The sequence below is a fragment of the Musca autumnalis genome, unplaced genomic scaffold (assembly GCF_047663935.1).
Source record: "Musca autumnalis isolate F117 unplaced genomic scaffold, ASM4766393v1 scaffold_1, whole genome shotgun sequence".
NCBI classification, from domain to species: domain Eukaryota; kingdom Metazoa; phylum Arthropoda; class Insecta; order Diptera; family Muscidae; genus Musca; species Musca autumnalis.
The window spans coordinates 202,920,588-202,943,982 of NW_027411644.1; the positions used below are offsets into that span (position 1 = coordinate 202,920,588).

The window sequence follows — 23,395 nt, forward strand, 5'->3', positions numbered from 1 at the left end:
CAGCTAGAGGGGCCATCAACATCATCCCCACAATAAAATGATGCTCAAGGTCGTGTAGATCAATCTGAAGCACTCTAGAGTCGCTTCAGATAACCTGCGGATCCTTTTAGTAGAAGAGGATCTTGACATAGGCATCATCCAAGAACCCTTCGTTTACGAAAACGAAGTAAATGGTCTTAATAGCAGAGGATATAAAACATTATACATGAAATATAACGGTAAGCCTAGATCATGTCTAATTGTTAAAAATAAAATAAACGCATTTTTATGTCCAGAGTATAGTACAGCGGACTTCACCGTTGCAAAAGTGGAACTGGACAATGGCAAGCAGTTCTTTATTGCCTCTTGCTACATGACCCACTCAAGGGAAGCCCCACCAAACGAGGTCTGGAGCGCCATGGGGGCCATACACCCACTCAACACCATCATCATTGGCTGCGATGCAAACGCAAGGCATTCCCTATGGGGCAGCACAGAAACGAGCGACAGAGGTGAGTCAGTTCTAGACTTTATTAATACTAACAATCTTACCATATGTAATAGAGGTACTAACCCTACTTTTGTATTTCCAAGCTCGGATAACTTTAGTGGGTGGCAGGAGGTCATTGACCTCACACTGGTATCCGATAAACGTAATCTAGAAATAGCTAACTGGATAGTATCCGATAAAAAATCGTTCTCAGATCACAATTGGATACTATTCAATATATCAGAAAAAGCAACGTCCATTAAATGCTTTCGCAACCCGAAAAGAACGAACTGGGAGAAGTTTAATAGGGTTTTGCGGGACAAACTACCCAGCATTCCACACAAATACGATACTACGGCGGGTATAGATAAAGCTGTATCTATTTTGGAGAAATCTCTAGATACAGCTTTTAAAGTATCATGTCCTAGGACGCGCTCGAAAATGCACTATCCACCAAGGTGGACATCCAAGCTCTCTAAACTGCGTAAACAGTCACGGAAAGCTTTCAACGACAGCTACCAAAGCGGATCCTGGCAGCCATACAAGGATAAGCTAAAGGAGTACAAAAAGGCCATAGCCAGAGCGAAAAAGCAATCATGGATTGAATTTTGCGGAGCACTAGACAGCACCAAAGATACAGCCAGACTAAGCAAATTTATGGCAAAAGGACACTCGAATCCCACATATATAAAGAGAAACAACGGCACATGGAAATTCTGCTTACAACGCATTTCCCTGGCTGCTCTGATAGAACCAGCGAAGTGCAATCCTATACTAATACAGATATAAACGATACTGAAGTCGATAAGATAATAAGTCCGAGTAAAGTTACATGGGCTATTAACAGCTTCTCTCCCTACAAATCTCCGGGGCCAGATGGTATCATATCAAAAATGCTGCAAAGTACGGAGACCATAATAAATCCTTGGCTAGTGTACATTTATAGTAGATGTATATCCCTTAACAACGTTGCTGCGAGTTAGAGACAGGTCAAAGTTGTCTTCATACCCAAAGCAGGAAAACGTAGTCATGAAAATGCTAAAGACTTCAGACCCATAAGCCTTTCATAATTTCTACTTAAGACGCTCGAAAGACTCATCGACGTGCATATTCGAGAAAAGATGGATAACTCAAAGAACATATCTTCCAGTCAACATGCCTACATAAAGGGACGCTCGACAGATACAGCCCTACACGAAGTCGTTAGGACTATCGAGAAATCCTTAGAACATAAACAATACCCACTGCTTTGGCTCCTTGTCATTAACGAAATCCTTATCAAACTTGACCATATGGGGATTAAGGTGGTTGCTTATGCGGACGAAGTGGTAATACTCGTCTCTGGTTTGTTCCCATCCGTGATAAGTGGCATCATGAACGGGGCCCTGAAATCACTAGATACTTGGGCCACAAGCTGTGGACTGGGTGTGAATCCAGGGAAAACTGAGATGGTACTATTCACCACAAAGACCAAATATTCAATACCTAATCTACCACGACTAAGAGGTCAAGAAATACCCCTATCAGATCACGCCAAGTACCATGGAAACGTAACATGGAACATCGTGCTCACAAAGCAACCGTTGCATACTATACGTGTCGCAAAATGTTTGGGAGCCGTTGGGGCCTTAAACCTAAAATGGTGTTATGGATGTACACCAGTATAATAAGACCAATTCTCACATATGGATCACTAGTATGGTGGCCAGCAGTGGAAAAGAAAACTACACAGAAAAAACCATATAGCATACAAAGATCAGCATGCATCGGGGTGACGGGGGCAATTCGGACTTGTCCGGCTGAAGCCCTCAATGTTATGATGCACATTCTGCCAATAGACATACACATCAAAGCAATTGCAAGATGTAATGCGGCAAGGCTGCGGGCTCTAGGAGTATGGAGCGATAGAGCCTACGGACATGCGTGCGTGCTTCACAAACTACCAAGAGAAATAGCAACTACTGCTGATTACTGCGCTCCTACAATGACTTTTGATCAGCCTTTTGAAGTCAAATTTCCAAGCAGGAAAGAATGGAATAATGGATCACCAATGACAGATCATGACATCATTGTATACACAGATGGTTCCAAGATGAAAAGTGGAGTCGGTTCTGGTGTCTTCTCATATGATGCAAATATATCTACATCCATAAAGCTACCTGACGACTGCAGTGTTTTTCAGGCGGAGATACTGGCCATAAAGGAAGCTTGTTTTATTCTCTTACAACTCCACACACCAAACTCGATAGGAATTTTTGTCGACAGTTAAGCGGCAATCCTTGCACTAAAATCAAACTCTGCCATATCGAAGCTATTGAAAGATTGTAAAGAAGAACTTGCTAAACTAGGGCGTCTGTCAAGAGTAACTCTCTCCCAGGCCATAAGGGACTGGATGGGAACGAAAAAGCGGACGAACTAGCCAGTACAGGATCCGCCTCTAACGAACTCCCAAAGGCGTCAGTCGCAACACCAATGGGAGTAGTTAAAGGGGATATCTTCAAATACTATCTATCATTGGCCGAGAGTAGATGGGACAGAACGGAAACATGCCGAATATCAAAATCTACATGGCCTCAATACAACGCCAAACGCACAAAGTTCCTAATCAGCCAAAATCGACGGAACCTGGTAAGACTTATAGCAGTGTTAACCGGTCACTGGGCTATCGGTAACCACGCAATGCGCTTAAATATACCACACAACGACCACTGTCGCAGCTGCGGAGATGAAGAAGAGGAGGAAACTGTTGAGCATCTCCTCTGTTCCTGCCCTGCACTAATGCAACGACGACTAAAAGCTATAGGACAGCCGTTCCTTCATAATATCGCCGAGATTGCCGAAGTAGGTCCGGGAGACCTTCTACGATTTCTCAACTCATCAGGCTGGATTTAACTGCCAATTTAAACTACGAAATAACAATCCTTGAACGAGTGGTGTGGTGTTCAAAACGGTATTCCTTACACACTAATTGAGGCTATAAAGTGTAGCCACCACGTAAACCAACCAACCAACCCTTGCGAATGTATGGTTCCGAAGCCTGGGTACTTGCGCAAGCAGATAAGGCAGTGCTTGGTGTGTTTGAGAGAAAAATTCTTCGAAAGATGTACGGGCCAATCTGCGTTGACGGTGAATATCGTGGTTCATACGATCACTAGCTGTATCTGCTATACAACGACATCAGTATAGTTGAACGTATCGAGATACAACGATTGCGTTGGCCAGGCAATGTCATAAGAATGAGTGACGATGAACCCTCTAAAAAGGCGTATAAATACTGGCCATATTGCGGAACACGCAGAGCTCGCAACGCGGTATTCCAAAAAAGCAAAGCAACAAACAGAGAGTTATGGAAATCTTTTCTTGGTTCGACTTATAAGACAAATGTTCTGTAATAGGGCAACTAAGTAAGTGAGTAAGTAGTCTTTATAGTCCTGTTTACAACTATATAATGTTTTTCTAGGGTAAGTCAGATCTTCCTGACTGAATGGAACAAAAACCATAAAAATTCCTATTGTGACCAATTAGCATGTTTGGTAGACAGTAAACATAAATTAATAAGGCAGTTTAACATGACAGTCCATACGACCAGGGACCGTCACCTCAAAAACCAGGTGTTTTTCACTATGGGAGCTGCAGTATATCGCGGAGTGCCTACTCTGAACTGTTTGGTCCATGTCGGGAAGAACCACGGGTCATGGATATGTTCCGTTTGCCAAATCCGCACACACCATATGTTAGAATTGATGAGATCTAGTGGATATAGGGAATGTGTGCAGTTCTAACGCTACTCTTATCTTAGCCGCATCCAGGATTACTGCGGTGGGAGTTATGTTGCTGCTTGCTGCCCCAGTAGTCGTAGAAGTACGAGACACCCTTGCAGTCTCCAAAACAATAACTTTTCTGGAAGTGGTGCCGTAAAACAATCCGTTTGGACTCAGCGATAAAAGAAATCGGCGTGCACTCATTGATATGAGAGATGCATCCCTAGTCCCTTCTGGGATGGTGTGGGAACATATGTATGTATGTAAAAAAAATGTGGACAACGGTTAAATCGTTCTCGGATCCGGGGAAGAAGTATGATAGAATGGCTGTTAAGATCATCCAATGACAGATCGGATGAGGTGCGACTGATATTTTAACCGGCAATTTATAGAGCACCTCTGGAGTGAAAAGGCGAAGAGGTGTGTGCTACGTCGTTTAGTAGAGGAGGTTCCACAATTTACGATGAGCGAAGTTGCAGATACTATGTAACGTGACAAAATCTTCACGTACATAATTCAACAACAACTACCTTTACCATACCGAACCAGCCATTCAATAGGCAGCAGTCACTACATTACATATGTTGACATGTTGTGTTCTAAGATGTAACCCAACGGAGAATTCAATTGCAGTGTAGTTTCGCAGTTACAATTTTAACGCACACTGTGAATAATTCTCATTTACTCTGTACTCCAAGCCACTAAAGTATTTCAGTTTTACTTGAGAATGGTGAGCTTACTACTGCAGGGAGTTTGCTACACGGGCTGGAACAGAAGGTTGCTCTAAGTCCGCCAACTTACGCCTCAGTGCCTAGTGTTGGGAATACTTTTTGAGACCTACCCATTAAGTTGTGGTGGCTGATACATATACAGGGCCTTCGGGTCAGCTGTTCCACTGGGCCTTCGGGTCAGCAGTTCCACAGGGCCTTCGGGTCAGCTGTTCCACTGGTCCTTCGGGTCAGCAGTTCCACAGGACCTTCGGGTCAGCTGTTCCACAGGACCTTCGGGTCAGCTGTTCCACAGGCCCTTCGGGTCAGCTGTTCCACTGGGCCTTCGGGTCAGCAGTTCCACAGGACCTTCGGGTCAGCTGTTCCACTGGGCCTTCGGGTCAGCAGTTCCACAGGACCTTCGGGTCAGCTGTTCCACAGGGCATTCGTGCCAGCTGTTCCACAGGGCCTTCGGGTCAGCTGTTCCACAGGGCATTCGTGCCAGCTGTTCCACAGGGCCTTCGGGTCAGCTGTTCCACAGGGCCTTCGGGTCAGCTGTTCCACAGGGCATTCGTGACAGCTGTTCCACAGGGCCTTCGGGTCAGCTGCTTCGTACTCAGTAGCGCATGGTAGATACTAGATCGTAGCCTAGACTAACTCCCGAACATCAACAGCCGAGCGCCGAAGCCGACATTCATCGTACTCCCGAACATCAACAGCCGAGCGCCGAAGCCGACATTCATCGTACTCCCGAACATCAGCAGCCGAGCACCGAAGCCGAACTTCATCGTACTCCCGAACATCAACAGCCGAGCGCCGATGCCGACATTCATCGTACTCCCGAACATCAACCGCCGAAGCCGAACTTCATCGTACTCCCGAACATCAACATCTGAGCGCCGAACACCGAATTCATCGTCTTCCCGATCATCTACAGCCGAACACCGAATTTATCGTCTTCCCGATCATCTGTAGCCGAACACCGAATTCATCGTCTTCCTGATCATCTATAGCCGAACACCGAATTCATCGTCTTCCCGATCATCCACAGCAGAACACCGAATACATCGTCATCCCGATCATCTGTAGCCGAACACCGAATTCATCGTCTTCCCGATCATCTGTAGCTGAACACCGAATTCATCGTCTTCCCGATCATCTACAGCCGAACACCGAATACATCGTCATCCCGATCATCTACAGCCGAACACCTAACACAAACAACACCGTTTCCCTCGTAGAAGAAGCCGATAACTCAACACGAGCTCCTCAGCTGCCAAATCCCAGCGAGTCTGCATAATCCAACGCCAACTATTAATCTAAATATATACCCATTGAATTCATTCTTATCGTATTTGAACACAAGTAGATTGTAAATTAGTATTTATTCAATAAATCCTCGATTTAGCCCCCAGAAAAGGGAGAATACTAGTCTTCTCATTTCGTAAGGTTTAGTGGGTCCTTATGGAGACCCCGGACGCGACTGAGCTTACCCCAGCCGACGACAAAACCACGTTACAACTATCCGAAACGCGAATTCATCTAAACCGTTAGGCTCACACGGAATCTGAATGGCAATGCCTTAAAAACTGGATAAACCCGGAGTTTAGTATTTAATAAGTGTTCTCAATCTATTGTTAGCCACTCATAGTGTACCAGAGGAAGCCATGCAAGGATGCCAGCAGATGTGTATAGTACAGGGCTGGGACTCTCTCGTCGTCTGTAGCGAAAATTCTAGAGAAACTGCTCATCCCCATAACGGGAAGTAGTTTCCCAGTTGCCCAACATCTGCAAGGATTCCGAAAATTGCTCAGCCACACAACAGCATTACACGCCAGTTCCACACCTATCAGTCGAGGACTGAACTAGAAGAAACATGGGGGCTCTTAATCTGTTGAAGGTGCCTGATACCGTCAACCATGCCAAGCTGTTCGAGGACCTAGAGAAAACTTCCCTGCAGCTGTATTTGAAACGTTGGATAATCAAGTATATGTTTGGGCGGCAGTCGCTTTTACAAGTCAGAAATAAGAAGTATAAGACGCCGAGAATGAGACAAGGAGTTCTCCCAAGCGGAACTGCTTCTCCCTCAACAAACTCAGTAAGCTCTACTCGTACGCAGAATAACAGTAAGAATTCGACATGATGTTCCTAGTTGTAAGGTCAATATGGCCGGCAATCTCAGGGCGTAGAACTGCGTCCCTTCTATCATTACGTAAATCCGAAATCAGAATTGCGGTAGGGGTCATTACTGGTCACTGCGGCATCAGATTTATGCCAAGAAATGCCAAGGACAACAACACTGAACATTACAGGCTATGAGAAGATGTGGAAGATACTGGAACAATCGAGCACCTTCTCTGCCGGGCTCCTAGACTGTCAGTCAAAAGACACAGTCTGTTTGGAGGGAATGTCTTCTTTTTCCTCCACTAACCACGCAGCCCTGTTAACCTACTGCAGGACACTTAAATTGCTATGGGGCAGGTCACCATAGACTATGAAAGTAGTACTAACTACTTCTTCCCCATCTCTCTCCTATGTCTACTCTTCTTCTACTTTTTTTTCCTGACTTTTTTTTCCGTCTTTGCACTATAACCAACACATGTCCTACAAGTGGATTGGGCCGAACGAAACACTGTACGAACATCATCAACAAAGTTTCCAGATTACCTTAAAAAGGTCATAGCTGTAGACCAAACCAAAGCCCAATCATCATAATGGTAACGTCCAGAAGAGCAGCTAAACCCAAATTTTTTGGAGGCTGCTGGCCCAGGTTGCAGAAATTGTTTAATATTAATACAGAGGAAACAGAACCAGGTTGATTTTGGGTACATTTATTTCGCTTTGTCTTTCAAACCCAATACAAACCATAGACTAATGAATGGCATAGACAAAGATATTGTAGTGTGCTTCTTTTTTGTAGATGTCGCCCTTGCGGAAATTGCTTAATAATTTCACTCAATTGCACAATGTTTTGGGGTAAATTGCAATATTTTGTTGAATTTGTTTATTTGAGGATGTTGTCTTTTATCAGAATAAATAGTTTAAAATCTATAATAACTATGAATAAAACTACTACGCCATCTACCAATTTTCGAAAATTCGAAGATAAATGCTGAGAGCACATCTATATCCATACGATTCATTAGTCTATGTTTAAACGAGATAAAAGGTAGCCTGACGATTTAAAAGTTCCTGGGTTGGAAGATGAACATTTATTTGTTTCCTCAGTAGAGTAGATGTGGTCCCATATGAACAATGACAATAATATGACATAAAATATAATTAATAACCCAGTTGTCACTCAACATGCCTACCAACTACAAATTGCAACTTTTATTCATTCTCGACACACAAAAAGCCTTTCTGCAATCATGCGAACTACTTTATAAAATTAAATTTATTTTCAACACGCTTACAATGAAATATGAGTCATATTGAATTATGGACAACATGAACATTTATAATAATGAATCTGATTATTTATGAAGCAATGCAATGCAATTCATTTAAAGAAAAAAAAAATAATGCTTTTGGCCATGATCTACCTTCACATTGGAAGAAGTCAAATGACAAGTATGGTCTTTTTTATGCAAGTGGTGAAACCATTTGACTTTTGTCCCGTATGCATTGACTAAAATAAAATCTGCTCTCCTATCCATTGGTTGAAAAAAATATATATCTTAATGCACATCTAATTTAAAAAGATTGTTCCATTCACTCTGAACACATTACTGACTAAACGTTAAGTCCCTTAAAAAGTAACGTGAAATATGAACATACACAAAAAACTCGTCTGGATATTCCAAAATTTATTCATTGAAAAATACTTTGTTGCGGCATTTAATCAACTTTATGGAGACAGAAAAAAAAACAAAGAATGAACGAACGAAAGCATCCAAAAAAGTTGGTTTTGCTACAATGAAAATATGTAAATTTGGTGGAAGACAGACGGTTTTTTATATATGTTCATGATGATAGCCATAAATAGATAGCGAAATTTTAATTTTATTACTTACAAATTTGCGGAGGAAATTTTTTTCGAAACATAAAGTGACCTTCATCATTCTTATCAACTACTTACGTTCGGATGTTGCAAGCATATTATTTAATCGTTGTTTTTTAAACTGTTGTTAACCGAAATTGTTAATATTTTTTATTTAAAAATAGGTTTTAGTTATTTTTATTAATTTTATTTTAGTTTTAATTATTTTAGGGATAAGATTAGAAAAAATCCTTAAAAATCCACGTTTTAATTTGAGGAAGGATGGCAAAATATCCTTAAAAATCCATGTTTTAATTTGAGAAGGGAAAATGAAAAAATCCTTAATAAACAAGTTTTAAAAAAATCCACATTTTAATTTGAGGAAGAAGATTAGAAAAATTATTTTTAAAAACCCACATTTTTATTTGATGTAGAAGATTAGAAAAAAATCCTTAAAAAATCTACGTTTTAGTTTGAGGAAAAAATAAGAAAATTAGTAAAAATCTACTTTGAACAATAACACTAAACAAATTCTTTAAATTCCTTAAGGAAGAACATTAAAAAATGCTTATAAATTCCACGTTTTATTTTTAGTAATAGGATTATAAAATCCTTATAAAATCTACGTTTTATTTTTAGGAAGAGGATTATAAAATCCTTATAATAATCCACGTTTTAATTTGACAAGGATGATTAAATTTTTTTTATAAAATTCAATTTAAAGGAAGACGGTTAAGGAAATTCTATAAAAATACACGTTTTAATTTGAGGAATGAGAATAAAAAATTCCTAAACGATCCATGTTTTAATTTCAGGAAAAGATTAAAAAAATTACCTAAGAAATCAACGTTTTAGTTTGAGGATGAAGGTTAGAAAAATTAGATTAGACAAAAACCAAAAAAATCACGTCTTAAGTTGAGAAAGAAGATTAAGAAAATATCTTAAAAATCCTCGTAGAGAAAGAAAAAGAAGATTAGAAAAAGTCCTTGAAAAATCCACGTTTTAATTTGGGGGAAAATATTGGAAATATCCCCTAAAAACTCCACGTTTTAATTTGAGGAAGAAGATTAAAAAATTTCCTTAAAAAATCCATGTTTTAATTTGAGGAAGAAGATTAGAAAAATTCTATACAAAATCAATCTTTTAATATGAGGAAGATGATTAGAAAAATCCCTTGAAAATTCTACATTTTATATTGAGTAAGAAGATTAGAAAAAAATCTTAAGAACCGACGTTTTAATTTGAGAAAGCAGATTAGAAAAATCCCTTAATTTAATTTGAGGAAGAAGATTAGAAATATTCTATAAAAAATCCATGTTTTAATTTGAGGAAGAAGAGTAAAAAAATTCCCTTGATTTTATTTGAGGAAGAAGAAGTGTAAGAAGAAGATAAGAAAAATTCCTTAAAAAATCCACCTTTTAATTTGAGGAAAATGTTATTCCTTAAAAATCCATTTTATTATTTGAGGTGGGTGATTAGAAATATTCCTTAAAACATACACGTTTTAATTTGATGAAGAAGATTGGAAAAATTCCTTTAAAAACCGCCTTTTAATTTGATATAAAGAATAACAAGTAAAAAAGTATCAGTCGGCTTTGCCGACAGAGATATATCCTCGGCCTGTGTATATTGAAACAAATTTTTTCCAAAATACGTATGTATGTATTTAGGGGGGTTTAAAAATTTTGGGCGTTTGAACAGACAAAAATGTTGATTAGGATTAAAGATCAAAAGTTTTGCGGAGGAGATACTAAAAAGAATGGATCAACATTGACCGTCGTGGAAGTGGATCTCCAGCCACAACATATGTTGCCATAGCGGGTTTTTACACTCTTCGGGCTGTTTGCTCCAGAAGTATGGACTTGCCCCTAAAAAAACGTTTACCATCGTAAATGAGGCAGCGATTGCAAGTTGCTTCAACAGAAATCAAAGTGATTCGAGAGCATGTCTTAAAGTGGAGTCGACAAATATAGTACATTTAGGAACCTGAACTATATCTGGTAGATATATTAGGATGTGTAAAGTATAGACTAATTCGGCAACTCCCTTCAAGAGTTACCGTACAAACAATTTTTCCGAACATTTTTGAACCTTTGTGTGGGAGGTACCTGAAGGAGTGGACTGATATGGCTTATCATCAAACTTAAACTATGTTTGGACAAAATATTACAAAGGCCATATTTTGGACCGAATCGGCAGATCAGTTCGAGAGTTATCTTGCGCTCCAACCACCTCACACGGTGTCATGGGGGTTTTTTTGCAACTTTCATGCTATTTTCTCAGGAAGTATGGACTTGCCCCTGATGAAACTTGTACCATCGTATGGAGGGCAGTGAATACAAGTTTCTAAAACAAAACTCAAAGCGATTCGAGAGATGGCCCTAAACTGAACTTTTCCGAAATTTTGTGTGAGAGGTACCCGAAAGAGTGGACCTATTGAGACCATATTAAAACCTCATATTACTCTGATAGAAAGTTCACGCTGTACAAAGTATGGGCCAAATCGGCCACTCCCTTCAAGAGTTATCGTCCGCACAAACTTTCCGAACATTTTCGAACTTTTGTGGGGGTGGTACCGGAAGGAGTGGACCGATGTAGCTCATCTTCGAACTTAAACTAAGTTTGGGCAAAATATTACGAAAGCCAAAATTTGAACCGAATCGGTTCATCCGTCCGAGAGTTATCGTGCGCTCCAGCCAGCAGGTAAGACAGACAGTCGGACGGACATGGCTAGATCGACTCCAAATTGTCTGAAACACATTTCGTCCAAACATACTTGGGGTCTAAAACCATTATTTCGATGAGGCACATTTTCATCGTATCAAAGTGTATATACCCTCCTTAGCCTAAAGGCTGAGGGTATAAAAAAACTCCTTAAAAATCTATGTTTTAATTTGAGGAAGTAGATTAGAAAAATCCTTAAAAATTCCAGGATTTAATTTGGTGAAGAAGACTAGAAAAATTCTTTAAAACCCCACTTTTTAATTTTAGGGAGAAGATTAAAAAATATCCCTAAAATTCCACGTTTTAGTTTAAGGAAAAATATTAAAAAAGTCCTTAAAAATCCACGATTTAATTTGAGGAAGAAGATAAGAAATTTTTCTTAAAAAAATCCACGTTTTATTTTGAGGAAAAAGATAAGGAAAATTCCATGTTTTACGGCATGTTTTTGTTAGCAAAAAATCCAATTTGTTCGTTATTTGAAAAACGAAAATATATTTTGAAAATCTTGCCTATTAGGGCGAAGATCATTTTAACCCACTTAGCGCCGAGAATTTTTTTGCGAGAAAACTTAAAATTTTGTATGAAATATATGTTTCTAAGACTTTTTTAAGCATTTTTAAATAAATAACTTTTTTCTAAAGCGTATAGTTTTCCTGCAATCGGGCCTTCTTTTAAAAGTGCCAAAAACTTTGGATAATATAGGTCTATCCCTATATGCCAATCCCTTGGTTTTTTGAGAAAATACACTTACTATATTCATAATAAATCCCCGGCTTTATATGATCCTAACATTTATGATTAAATTTTTATCGCATATTTAATTTTTTATCAAAAGTCGAAAATTACAAAAAAGTCGATTTTTTGAATAGCTTGGGTTTTAGGCCAATTGCGTGGAAATGCACTGGTCAAATGAAGCTTCATAAGCATCAAATGACAGACAACAGACAATATTATAACAAAATGCAAAAAAAAAACACAAAAATATTCGAAAATACCAGAGTTTTACGCCAATTTTTGCAACCATTTTTTGTGGCGTTTAAACGACCAGTGGCTTTATCTGGGTTAATATTCATTATACCCTCCACCATATGGAGGGTATAATTAAATTTGTCATTCCGTTTGTAACACATCGAAATATTCGTCGGAGACCCTATAAAGTATATATATTATTGATCAGCATAAAATTCTATGTCGATTTGACCATGTCCGTCTGTCTGTCCGTCCGTCCGTCTGTCCGTCCGTCTGTCTGTCTGTTGAAATCAAGATACAGCTCGCAATTTTAAAGATAGAGAGCCAAAATTTGGTACAGAAGTTTTTATTACTTGCAGGATGGTTGGTATTGAAAATGGGATATATCGGTCCACGTTTTGATATAGCCCCCATATAACGGTACCTCCCGATTTTTGGTATTTTGAAGGTTTTAGCTTCATTATCCTACCAAAATGGCTGAAATTTGGTACATAGTCTTCTTTAGGGCTATAAAACTTGCCCCCATAGAACGGTACCTCCCAATTTTCGGTATTTTGAAGGTTTAGCTTCATTATCACACCGAAATGGCTGAAATTTGGTACTTAGTCTACGTTGGTGGTATAAAACTTTCCCCCAGAACTTTGTCGGTATCGGTCCAAACTTCCCTTTTATATTTGTCGGTATAGGTCCACGCCTTCATATACCTCCCGATTTTCGGTATTTTGAAGGGTTTAGCTTCATTATCCTACCAAAATGGCTGAAATTTGGTACGTAGTCTTCTTTAGGGGTATAAAACTTTCCCTCAGGATGTTGTCGGTATCGGTCCACACCTTCATATAGCCCCCATAGAACGGTACCTCCCGATTTTCGGTATTTTTAAGGTTTTAGCTTCATTATCCTACCAAAATGGCTGAAATTTGGTACGTAGTCTTCTTTAGGGGTATAAAACTTTCCCTCAGAATGTTGTCGGTATCGGTCCACACCTTCATATAGCCCCCATAGAACGGTACCTCCCGATTTTCGGTATTTTTAAGGTTTTAGCTTCATTATCCTACCAAAATGGCTGAAATTTGGTACGTAGTCTTCTTTAGGGGTACAAAACTTTCCCCCAGAATTTTATCGGTATCGGTCCACATCTTCATATGGCCCCCATATAACGGTACCTCCCGATTTTCGGTATTTTGAAGGTTTTAGCTTCATTATCCTACCAAAATGGCTGAAATTTGGTACGTAGTATTCTTTAGGGCTATAAAACTTGCCCCCATAGAACGGTACCTCCCGATTTTCGGTATTTTGAAGGTTTAGCTTCATTATCACACCGAAATGGCTGAAATTTGGTACTTAGTCTACGTTGGTGGTATAAAACTTTCCCCCAGAACTTTGTCGGTATCGGTCCAAACTTCCCTTTTAAATTTGTCGGTATAGGTCCACGCCTTCATATACCTCCCGATTTTCGGTATTTTGAAGGGTTTAGCTTCATTATACTACCAAAATGGCTGAAATTTGGTACGTAGTCTTCTTTAGGGTATAAAACTTTCCCCCAGAATTTTGTCGGTATCGGCCCACACCTTCATATAGCCCCCATAGAACGGTACCTCCCGATTTTCGGTATTTTGAAGGTTTTAGCTTCATTATCACACCGAAATGGCTGAAATTTGGTACTTAGTCTACGTTGGTGGTATAAAACGTTCCCCCAGAACTTTGTCGGTATCGGTCCATGCCTTCATATAGCCCCCATAGAATGGTACCTTCCGATTTTCGGTATTTTGAACGTTGTGGCCTCAATATTCCACCGAAATGGCTGAAATTTGTTATTTAGACTTCGTTGGGGGTACTCAAACTTCCCCTTTAAATTTGTCGGTATAGGTCCACGCCTTCATATAGCCCCCATGGGAAAGTACCTCCCTATTTTTCGTATTTTGAAGGTTGTGTCTTCAATATTCCACCACAATGGCTGAAATTTGGTATTTAGTCATCAATGTGATATAAAACTGTTCGCCAGAAATATGTCTGTACAGGTCCACGCTTTCATATTGCCCCATTTCTAACTAAAATTCGTCGGTATAGGTCCACGTTTCGATATAGCCCCCATAGAACGGTTTTTCGTAATATTGGATTTTCGTAATATTGGAAGGTTGTGACGTCAGTATCCAACCGAAATGGTTGAAATTCGTTATTTCGTCTTCCAAGAGTTATAAAATATTCCAGAAGAGTATTATCAGTATAGGTCCACGTCTTCCTATATCCCCATAGAAGCATACTTCTTGATTTTCGGTATTTTTTAGTTTTAGCCACATTCTCTTACCGAAATATAGGAAATTTGGTATTTTGTCTTCTTTGAGCCTAAAAACTTTCCGTCAGAAATTTGTCGGTATAGATCGACGTTTTGAAATAGCCCCAATAGAATGGTGCCTCTCATTGTTTTACCGAAATTGCTGAAATTTAGTATTAAGTCTTCTTTCTACACGAAAAGAAACTAGTTATTCCACAACACAAGTTGTGGTGGAGGGTATAACAAGTTCGGTCCGGCCGAACTTAACGCCGTTCTTACTTGTTTTTAATTAATTTCTCGTTGAAGTCGATCTTAATGACCGACGATTTTTGACCGGTTTCGCCGTGGGTTGCGGCTCATCAGATATATCGGCTGTGGAGTGGTTTCTCTGTCATCGAACTTTTACTCTTTCAAATGCAATTTTACTCTGTTGGATATTTGTCCACTCAATCTGTATGGCTTCCATTCAAAAACATTTTTTTACAAAAACATTCTGTAAGAACTGCTCTCAAATCGTTTTATTATTTTTTAGCAACAACAAGTATTTTCAGGCACAAAGTCCATTCTTCCAGCCAAAATAGTCCAAAAGTTCTAAAAAACTGCGCACGACAACTTTCGAACTGGATACTGCGTTGACTCAAAAACTAAAACTGTTGATGGGCGGTACAAATTAAAAGGGAATGAGATGCACTCTGAAAATGGTTTATGTTGAACCAATCTTTCAGGTACATACTCCACAGAAGTTCAAATCTTTTGTGCTTTAATCCAAATCAAATTTAATAGCAAAAGGTAATTTATTGGAAACGTTTAGTAACCGGCGATAATTATGTCGGCAAGTCCACAAAATTGCGAGAAAATTATATCTTGGCACATTTAGCGAAGTTACATGCATTTTGCGCAAGACAAACTTATTAGACCCTTTAGAAATACGAGTATACTTTAGTTTGAAGAAGGGGCCTTCGAAATCATTAAAAAAATCTTCAAAAAAATCACGCTTTACCTTGAAAGTAAGCTTAGAAAAGGCGTTGAAAATTCCCTTAAAAATCCTTACACAATCTACATTATATATTGGGCTTCAAACACTTTTAAAAAGAATCCATTATAAATATAGCCTCGACCTCATCAAAGTTCATTAAAGTTCACAATTTCCGTTTTTTTAATTCCTTGCTCTTCATAATTTTGTGCCCATTATGAGGCGCATGTATGTGTGTGATTTTTAACCACCACTACCACAATCATCTGATTGCCAACGATTCCACCGTTTTTTTCATGAATTCATGATGATACGTTTGCAACCGACATTTTGTACTTAGAGAAGAAGATAAACGACATGCTTCACCTAGAATAATGTCGGTAATGAAATTAAGCCAAATAAGTAAATCACTGCTCGGTGCACTGGTGCTGCTCATGAAATGTAAATAAAGATTTCAAAAACGCAATCTAACTTAAGCATCAAAGGACGCAAATAATTTACAACGACAGGACCAGAACATGCAGACACACGTACCACGTACATACATACTAAACAATTTGGGCGCAATGCAAACTCAAGAGGGTATCCTTATCGTTTGTGGTGCCAAGAAGAGCGCATACGTACATATCAGCATTTGGGAATCTAAAACAAAATACAGTGGTTGTAAACAGGCAACTTTTAAGGGAAAATTATACCTATGAGAAATGAAACAAGTAATTTTAAGGGAATCAAATAAAAGGTATAATATGTCAAGATAGCATTCGGCAATTTAATAAATTACTAAAATGATTCGGGCCTTTTAAATTTAAATATTTTGCAATTAAAATCTATGTGATTCATAAATTTAACTCGATACATTGATCCAAGCCTCCATGGAAAATTAAAATGAAGATACAAAGCAGAAAATGCATTCGCAATCAACTGAAATTTTTATTTGGTACGAGAAGAGTTAAGTAAATATTGATCTGGAACGAGTCCTCAAACTGCACTTTTCCCAAATATTATGTGGTTTGGGTGCCACCGTGGTGCAATGGTATGCACACCCTTCGAAAGTTATCGTTGAAACCATTTTACAGAACTTTTGTAGGGTAGGTACCCAAAGAAGTGGACCGATAGGGCCATCTTTGAATTTAAACTAAGTTTCGACAAAATATTACGATACTCAAAATTTGAACCTTTGCATACTGGTCCCAACCTGCGACAAAAATCGATATCAGCAAATCTCTGCGACAATTCAGCAAATTGTCTCTAAACATATCATATTTTAATATTCCAGCACTGTTTTTGTAATTTATAACGGTATATAACAAAACAAAACAGAAGAAGTTGACATTTACGTCTGATCTCTTAAAACTTTAAAAGCATCAGTAAGGTTGTGACTTCTTACAAAGCAAGTAACTCAAAATTGGATTGGATAAAATTATTTTCTTCAAAATGGAAGTTTTAGTACAAGGTTTCTAATTACCTTTACGTCAAAATGTGTACACATTATTCGCATAAAATGTGCTGGAAATAAAATTTTTTATAATACTTTTTTGTGGATTTTGTTTGCAAGTCCTAAAAATTGAAGTTGAGTTTTAGTAACTTCGCCAACCTTCGCCACTCTCCAAATTTTTTGAAGAATGTTCAAAATAGTGTCAAGTTTACACAAAAAATTGATTTCAGCTGCATATATTTGCATTTCCGCGTGTGACATTAAAAATACTGACGATGCCTCTGGCTGTTTCAGCAAATATGTCGTATTACTGTATTCTCAGTTTCTTCTTTGTTTTGTGTTTTAATTGTTTGTTTTGGTTTTTTTTTTCTTTAAAGATTTAGACACTTTTGCTTTGGGATCTACTTATGAGTGTATTTTTTACATTTGTATATTTTTGATATTTGGGTGCCACCGTGGTGCAATGGTATGCACACCCGCCTTGCACGCTAAAGGTCGTGGGTTCGATTCCCCGGCCAGTCAACATCAAACACTTTTCAACGGTGGCAAAATACCCCTCAGTAATGGTCGCGACATTTTCTGAGTATTTCAGCTTTGTACAACTTCTCTACAAGTGGTGTCTTAGACACGCCGTTCGGACTCGGCGATAAAGAGTAGGTCCCATATCATTGAGCTAATATGAATCGGGGTGCACTCATTGATATGAGGGAAGTCTCCCCTGTCCCGCCTGGGATGTTTGTGGAACAATTATATATTATATATTTTTGATATATGAAAAATGTAAAGGTCGGTCGCACCGAACTTAATAAGATCCCCTACTATGAAATATTCTGACCTCAAATGGAATAATTTGTTTCCTTTACTGTCCACGATACCAGTCGGAGACGTTTTTTGGCCACTACGAACTGCATGTAGTAAATTACAACCAATTCGGATCGAAAATGTTGATAAAATTTTCAAAATACCTGAAATCGGGAAGTACCGTAATATGAGGGCTATACCGAGACCTGGACCTAAGACCACCATTTTTGGCGTATAAGTTTTTTGACTATTGGAAACCCCAAGTACCAAAGTGCAGCCAATTAGGGCCTAAAATGTAGATAAAAGCTTCAAAATACCTGAAATCGGGTGGTACCGCTGCATAGGGCTATAGTAAAAACTGGACCCATATTGAAGTTTTTTTTGGCTAAAGTATTTCTTACTTATTTTTAGCATATACTGAAATAATCAGATTGATCCGACGATTATTTGTCGCACCTTCCCATACAAGTGGGACCACTGTGCGTTGACCCGTTCGAGAGTTATCGTGAGCACCAACCTAGACAGTTCGAGCATGGCTAAATCAACTACAAATTGTCTGAAACGGATTTCGTCGAAACATTTATTTCGATGAGGCAAATTTTTGGTGTATATACTCTCTTTAACCTAAAGGTTAATGGTTAAGAAAAGAGTGGCATAACTCAAAAAATGCGTTTTCTGAGTTAGCAATTTCTATTTTTTCTACGACTTCTACTTTATATTGTGTCAAGTTTTCATGCCGATATCTCTAAAACTCGACGAGTTACAGCTCCTTTACTACGAGTTTCGCATAATTCAACACAAAATTTTTTGAATTTATGAAGCACTTAAATACTTCAAATCATGCTTGATCATGCACAGAAATTTAACACTGATATCTGGCTAGCTGTTTACATAATATGGTCCAAGTTGTTATTTTAGTTTTTGTATAATAACCTTTTTAAGTTGGGAAGTCAAATTTCAATCACCAAATTGAAACGCGTTTTTCAAGAAAGTCGATTTGTTTTTGTGTGCCTCATACTGTTGCAGATCCACGTATACATATAACCACCAAATAACGGTACTCTCCGCTTAGAGGTATTTTGAAGGTTTGAGCCATGACTGTAAATTGGTCTAAATGCTCCCCAGATTTAAATGATGTTGGGATTTATGTCCGTCAATAAACTCGGAAATAATACCCAACATTTGTTAGAAATTATAACCGCTATGTGGATATAACGAAAACAAAATCAAAGTCGGGTGGGACGACTAAAAAAACTGAAAATATATATTCGACATAACACTTTGTTTTAGAAATAGACCGCTTTAGGATAAAGATAAGGACGATAAAATGTGCTACACGAAAAATATCCAAGTGTTCTGACGCAAACATTATATCGGGTTGGGCCTATGAGCAACGAAGATTCCTTGAGTTCCTTTGGATCCCTTCGTTTTTATACACTCCACCATAGTATGGATGGTATATTAAGTTTGCTTTTCCGTTTGTACCGCATTTGCGACCCTATAAAGTATATATAATCTTGATCAGGAGAAAATTCTGCACGTCCCGATTTTCGGTATTTTGAGGAGTATAGCTATAATTGTTAACCGAACTACATGTAATTTGACAGTTGAGGTTCCTAGTGGTAACAAAACATCTCCAGCAAAAACTGTCAGCATGGGTCCATGTTTTGGTTTAGCCTCATATAAAGGTTCCGACCAATTGAATACATTTTTATATGTCTCCAAATTTCTCGGCATACATTTGTGGACAGTAAGGAAAATAATTATTCCATTTTAGTTCAGAATATTTTATGGTGGAAGGTATAAAAAGTTCGCTTTTTTACTTTCGATGTAATAACGGTGAATGGGTTTCAAAAAATTTTAAATGTAAACCGCCGTATTTTCTTATTTTCGCTGCAGCTATCTACTGATCTCTCTTTATTCAAAAAAAATATTTTTTTTTTTTTGAAGAAGCCAATTAGCTTCAAAATCGGCTAAGAATTGGCTAAGTTATAGTGGTTGAAGTGTAAAAAACGCATAAAAAAAAACGGGAAAATGTTTTCCACGTACTGTAAGCTGCTTAAAAGATACAAACCAGTAAAATTATGTATTTTAACAAGAAGGAAATTAAGTTAGCTTTCTAAATTGGGAATATCTAATGAAATCGGTTGAAAAATTTATGAGTTATGCAATTTTTATACCCTACACCACTACGTGGGGAGGGTATTATATGTTGGTTTGGCCAAAAAGTTTGAAACGCTTCGAACGACCCATACTTATATATACCAATTTGAATGTCTTGACGAGCTGAGTCGATCTGGCTATGTTTGTCCGTCTTTCCGTCTGTCCATCTACACTTTGTAATCACGCTACAGGTCGCAATTTTGATCGGATCGTCACCAAATTTTGGGTGTTTATGGGGGTCCCGGAGGGGAAGAAGCCTTTTGATTTTGGTGATGGCCGAATAATATTCAGGGGTCGAAATAGGCAAAAAAACTTATTTGGAGAAAATGTCGAAGGTTTTTTCCAAAGCGAATATCTTAGCTTCTATATGGGGTATACCAAAAGCAAAACCTGACAAAGCAGAAAATATCACCTTTCTAATGATGTAAAGTAGGTGCTCGTAAGTGATCAAACAACGAAGATATCACAATAGTAGCAAATAAAACCCCAATTTTCATTTTTGCGATTCTAATTATAATGACGAATATCACAGCTTTGGTTTAGGACCTTACAAAAGCAAAGCTTGACTATGAAAGTAGAAAATCCCATTTTACAACGATGCAAAGTAGTTTGGCGTTGGTAGCCAAATAACGGAGATGTCGCAATAGTCGGCAATACATCCTATTTTTCCATTTTCGTCACGAAATTTCGAGGATTAATGGGGTCCTATAGAATAAGAAGCCTATTGTTTTTGGGGATGGTCGGTTAATATTCAGGGACAAAAAAAAAAAACGTATGTGGAGAACATTCAACGTTTTATTCTTATGCGAATATTACCGTTTTTAGTAGAAGGATTCCAAAAGGAAGGCCCGTCAATGGAAGAAGCTAAGATTTCCTTTACATTGTTGCAAAGTAGGTTGGGGTAGGTGGTCAAACAACGGAGATATCGTTAAGTTGGTAATGCATCCCATTTTTCCATTTTTGGTAATCACGCTACAGGTCGCAATTTTGATAAGTTCTCCGAAATTTTAGTGGTTAATAGACCTCCCAGAGAGGAAGAAGCATATCAGGAAAAATGTCTAAAATTGTCTTTTTCATTTCAAAAAAATCAAAAAAATTGTTTGATACTACATCAATGGTTTTTGGTACATAGATTAAGAAAAAAATCAGCATTCCAAATCTGTTTTCGTTACTAACTTTGATCGTTGCGCGCAAAAGATATGACCGTTTTAATTATGACAATTAGAAAAAATTCTAAAAAAATAGCGGCTTAATATAGTTAGCTGTTATATCCTATTATCGTTAATTGAATTCGTACCCTTTGCGATGATGCAAAAAATAATCGCAAAGTCTCAGTGGATTCGCGAAAAATCAAATTTGTTAAATAATTTCACGTATTAACAAACATATTTTTGAAACAATAGCGCTCATACTTAATAAAAATATATAAAAAAAATTATAACAGCATCCAGACATTTTGAGGAATAAAATGAAACCTAAGTTCTGAAGGTTGGAGCTATAGTATTCATGTTATTTGCAAAAATACGAAGAAAATATTAAGAAAAATTTTAAATCATATTATTCTAATTTTATTTTTTTTATGGTTTTATAGGAAAAGTTGGAGAAAAAATTTTTGAGTTCTTCGGAATTTTCGTCAAAATTTATTTATATTCCGTTGTAATAAATTTTTCGCTTATAGTTTTCCTATTGGATAATATTATTAGAACCTTATATTAAATCACAAGAAATTCCAATTGTGGCATAACGTTAAAATAATGTTATATTGAATATTATAACATTTGAGACGCATATAAACCGCGTAATTATGAAAATGACATGATGCGCATCCGATTTTCCAACACAGCGAATCAATCCCTCTTTTTTGATGTACAGTTGGTCAAATTCTATTTGGCGGCCACGATGTAGCATCTGCTGCATATTAGGGTGCAAAATACAGTAAAATGGTCATAATTTCCGCGAAGTTCATTTTCATTTTATGCGCATCCGATTTCAATAATCACCATTAAAAAATACATCATTCTATGCCGTTTAAATGCGATCCATCAAGAACCGTGGATGTAGCATCGCACTCAATTTTTAGAAAAAATCTAGTATATCTCTGGATTTACGAGAGTTTTTAAATATCTGTTTTCGCGTACTTTAAACACGCGTATCGATCTATTTATTTAAGTAGAACTGACAAATCCAAAACGCGTTTTAATATGCAATATTTTCAAAATAATTTTTGCAAATTTTTGAAATTTGAGGGGTATCATATCCGCTGATCTAGTGGGTGGATTTGTACGCGTCGTGGCTTGTTAGATTCAGAACGTAAAAAAACTAAATTTACGCGGGTTTCCACGGAAATCGAATGACGTTTGTAAATTTTAAACAAAAAAAAAAAATAGGTTTTTGCGAAAAATTTACGCACAAAAATTTCGTGTTTGGGTGCAGATAACTGTGATCCTGTGAGGGCTACACCCTCATGTTATACATTAAAAAAATGCGAAATCGCGAGTACTACAATCCAATAATAAGCTTTTAGGGAAATCCAGCTGCGCGTCCCGATTAGAGCAAAAATTCAAAAAACCCCATTTTTCAGTCTTCAAAATGTCAGCATCCGTTTGAGGAAGATACAGTGGATATTTTAAAAAATCATACATTATAAATTTCAACTCTGAAGTGTACTCTTTAACTTCTCCTTTGAGCATTAAGCTCTACATTGTGTTGTAAAACCACTAATTGGAAAATAGCATAATGAAACTAGTTTTCTTCAACGATTTTTTCCGATTTTTTTACATTAGTACGACCACAGCTTCCGCTCAAATTATTATTTTAAGAAACCCCTCGGTGAATCGGGCTAAAACAGTTTATTTTACCGGAATGCGGTCAAAAGTTATGGTATAGTAAAACTGATCGCGAGTTACAATACCCCATACCTCAGTTTCAACATAAGTCAATTTTCTACAAAAAGGTCGATATATAGGTAGTCAGAATGGACAAAAAACGTATGTGGACAAACATTTTTTTCTTTTTATATGTTAAGGTATCTTCTGATGTGTTCGTATTGCAGATCCATACGATTTACTTTCTGAGAGTCCTATACTATGCCAACATTCCCAAGAAAAAACTTGACGGTGTTGCCATATTTTCGGAAAAT

The 23,395-nt window shown here is 37.8% G+C and overlaps 1 protein-coding gene across 1 annotated transcript; it reads left to right on the plus strand.

Annotated features, from left to right (window-relative positions):
• Positions 1-205: 205 nt before the first annotated feature.
• On the plus strand, positions 206-1,258 carry LOC141390198 (uncharacterized). Its single transcript, XM_073962966.1, has 3 exons — positions 206-218; positions 276-491; positions 714-1,258. The coding sequence occupies exons 1-3, from the start codon at positions 206-208 to the stop codon at positions 1,256-1,258; spliced, it is 774 nt and encodes a 257-aa protein (XP_073819067.1).
• The last annotated feature ends 22,137 nt before the right edge of the window (positions 1,259-23,395 follow it).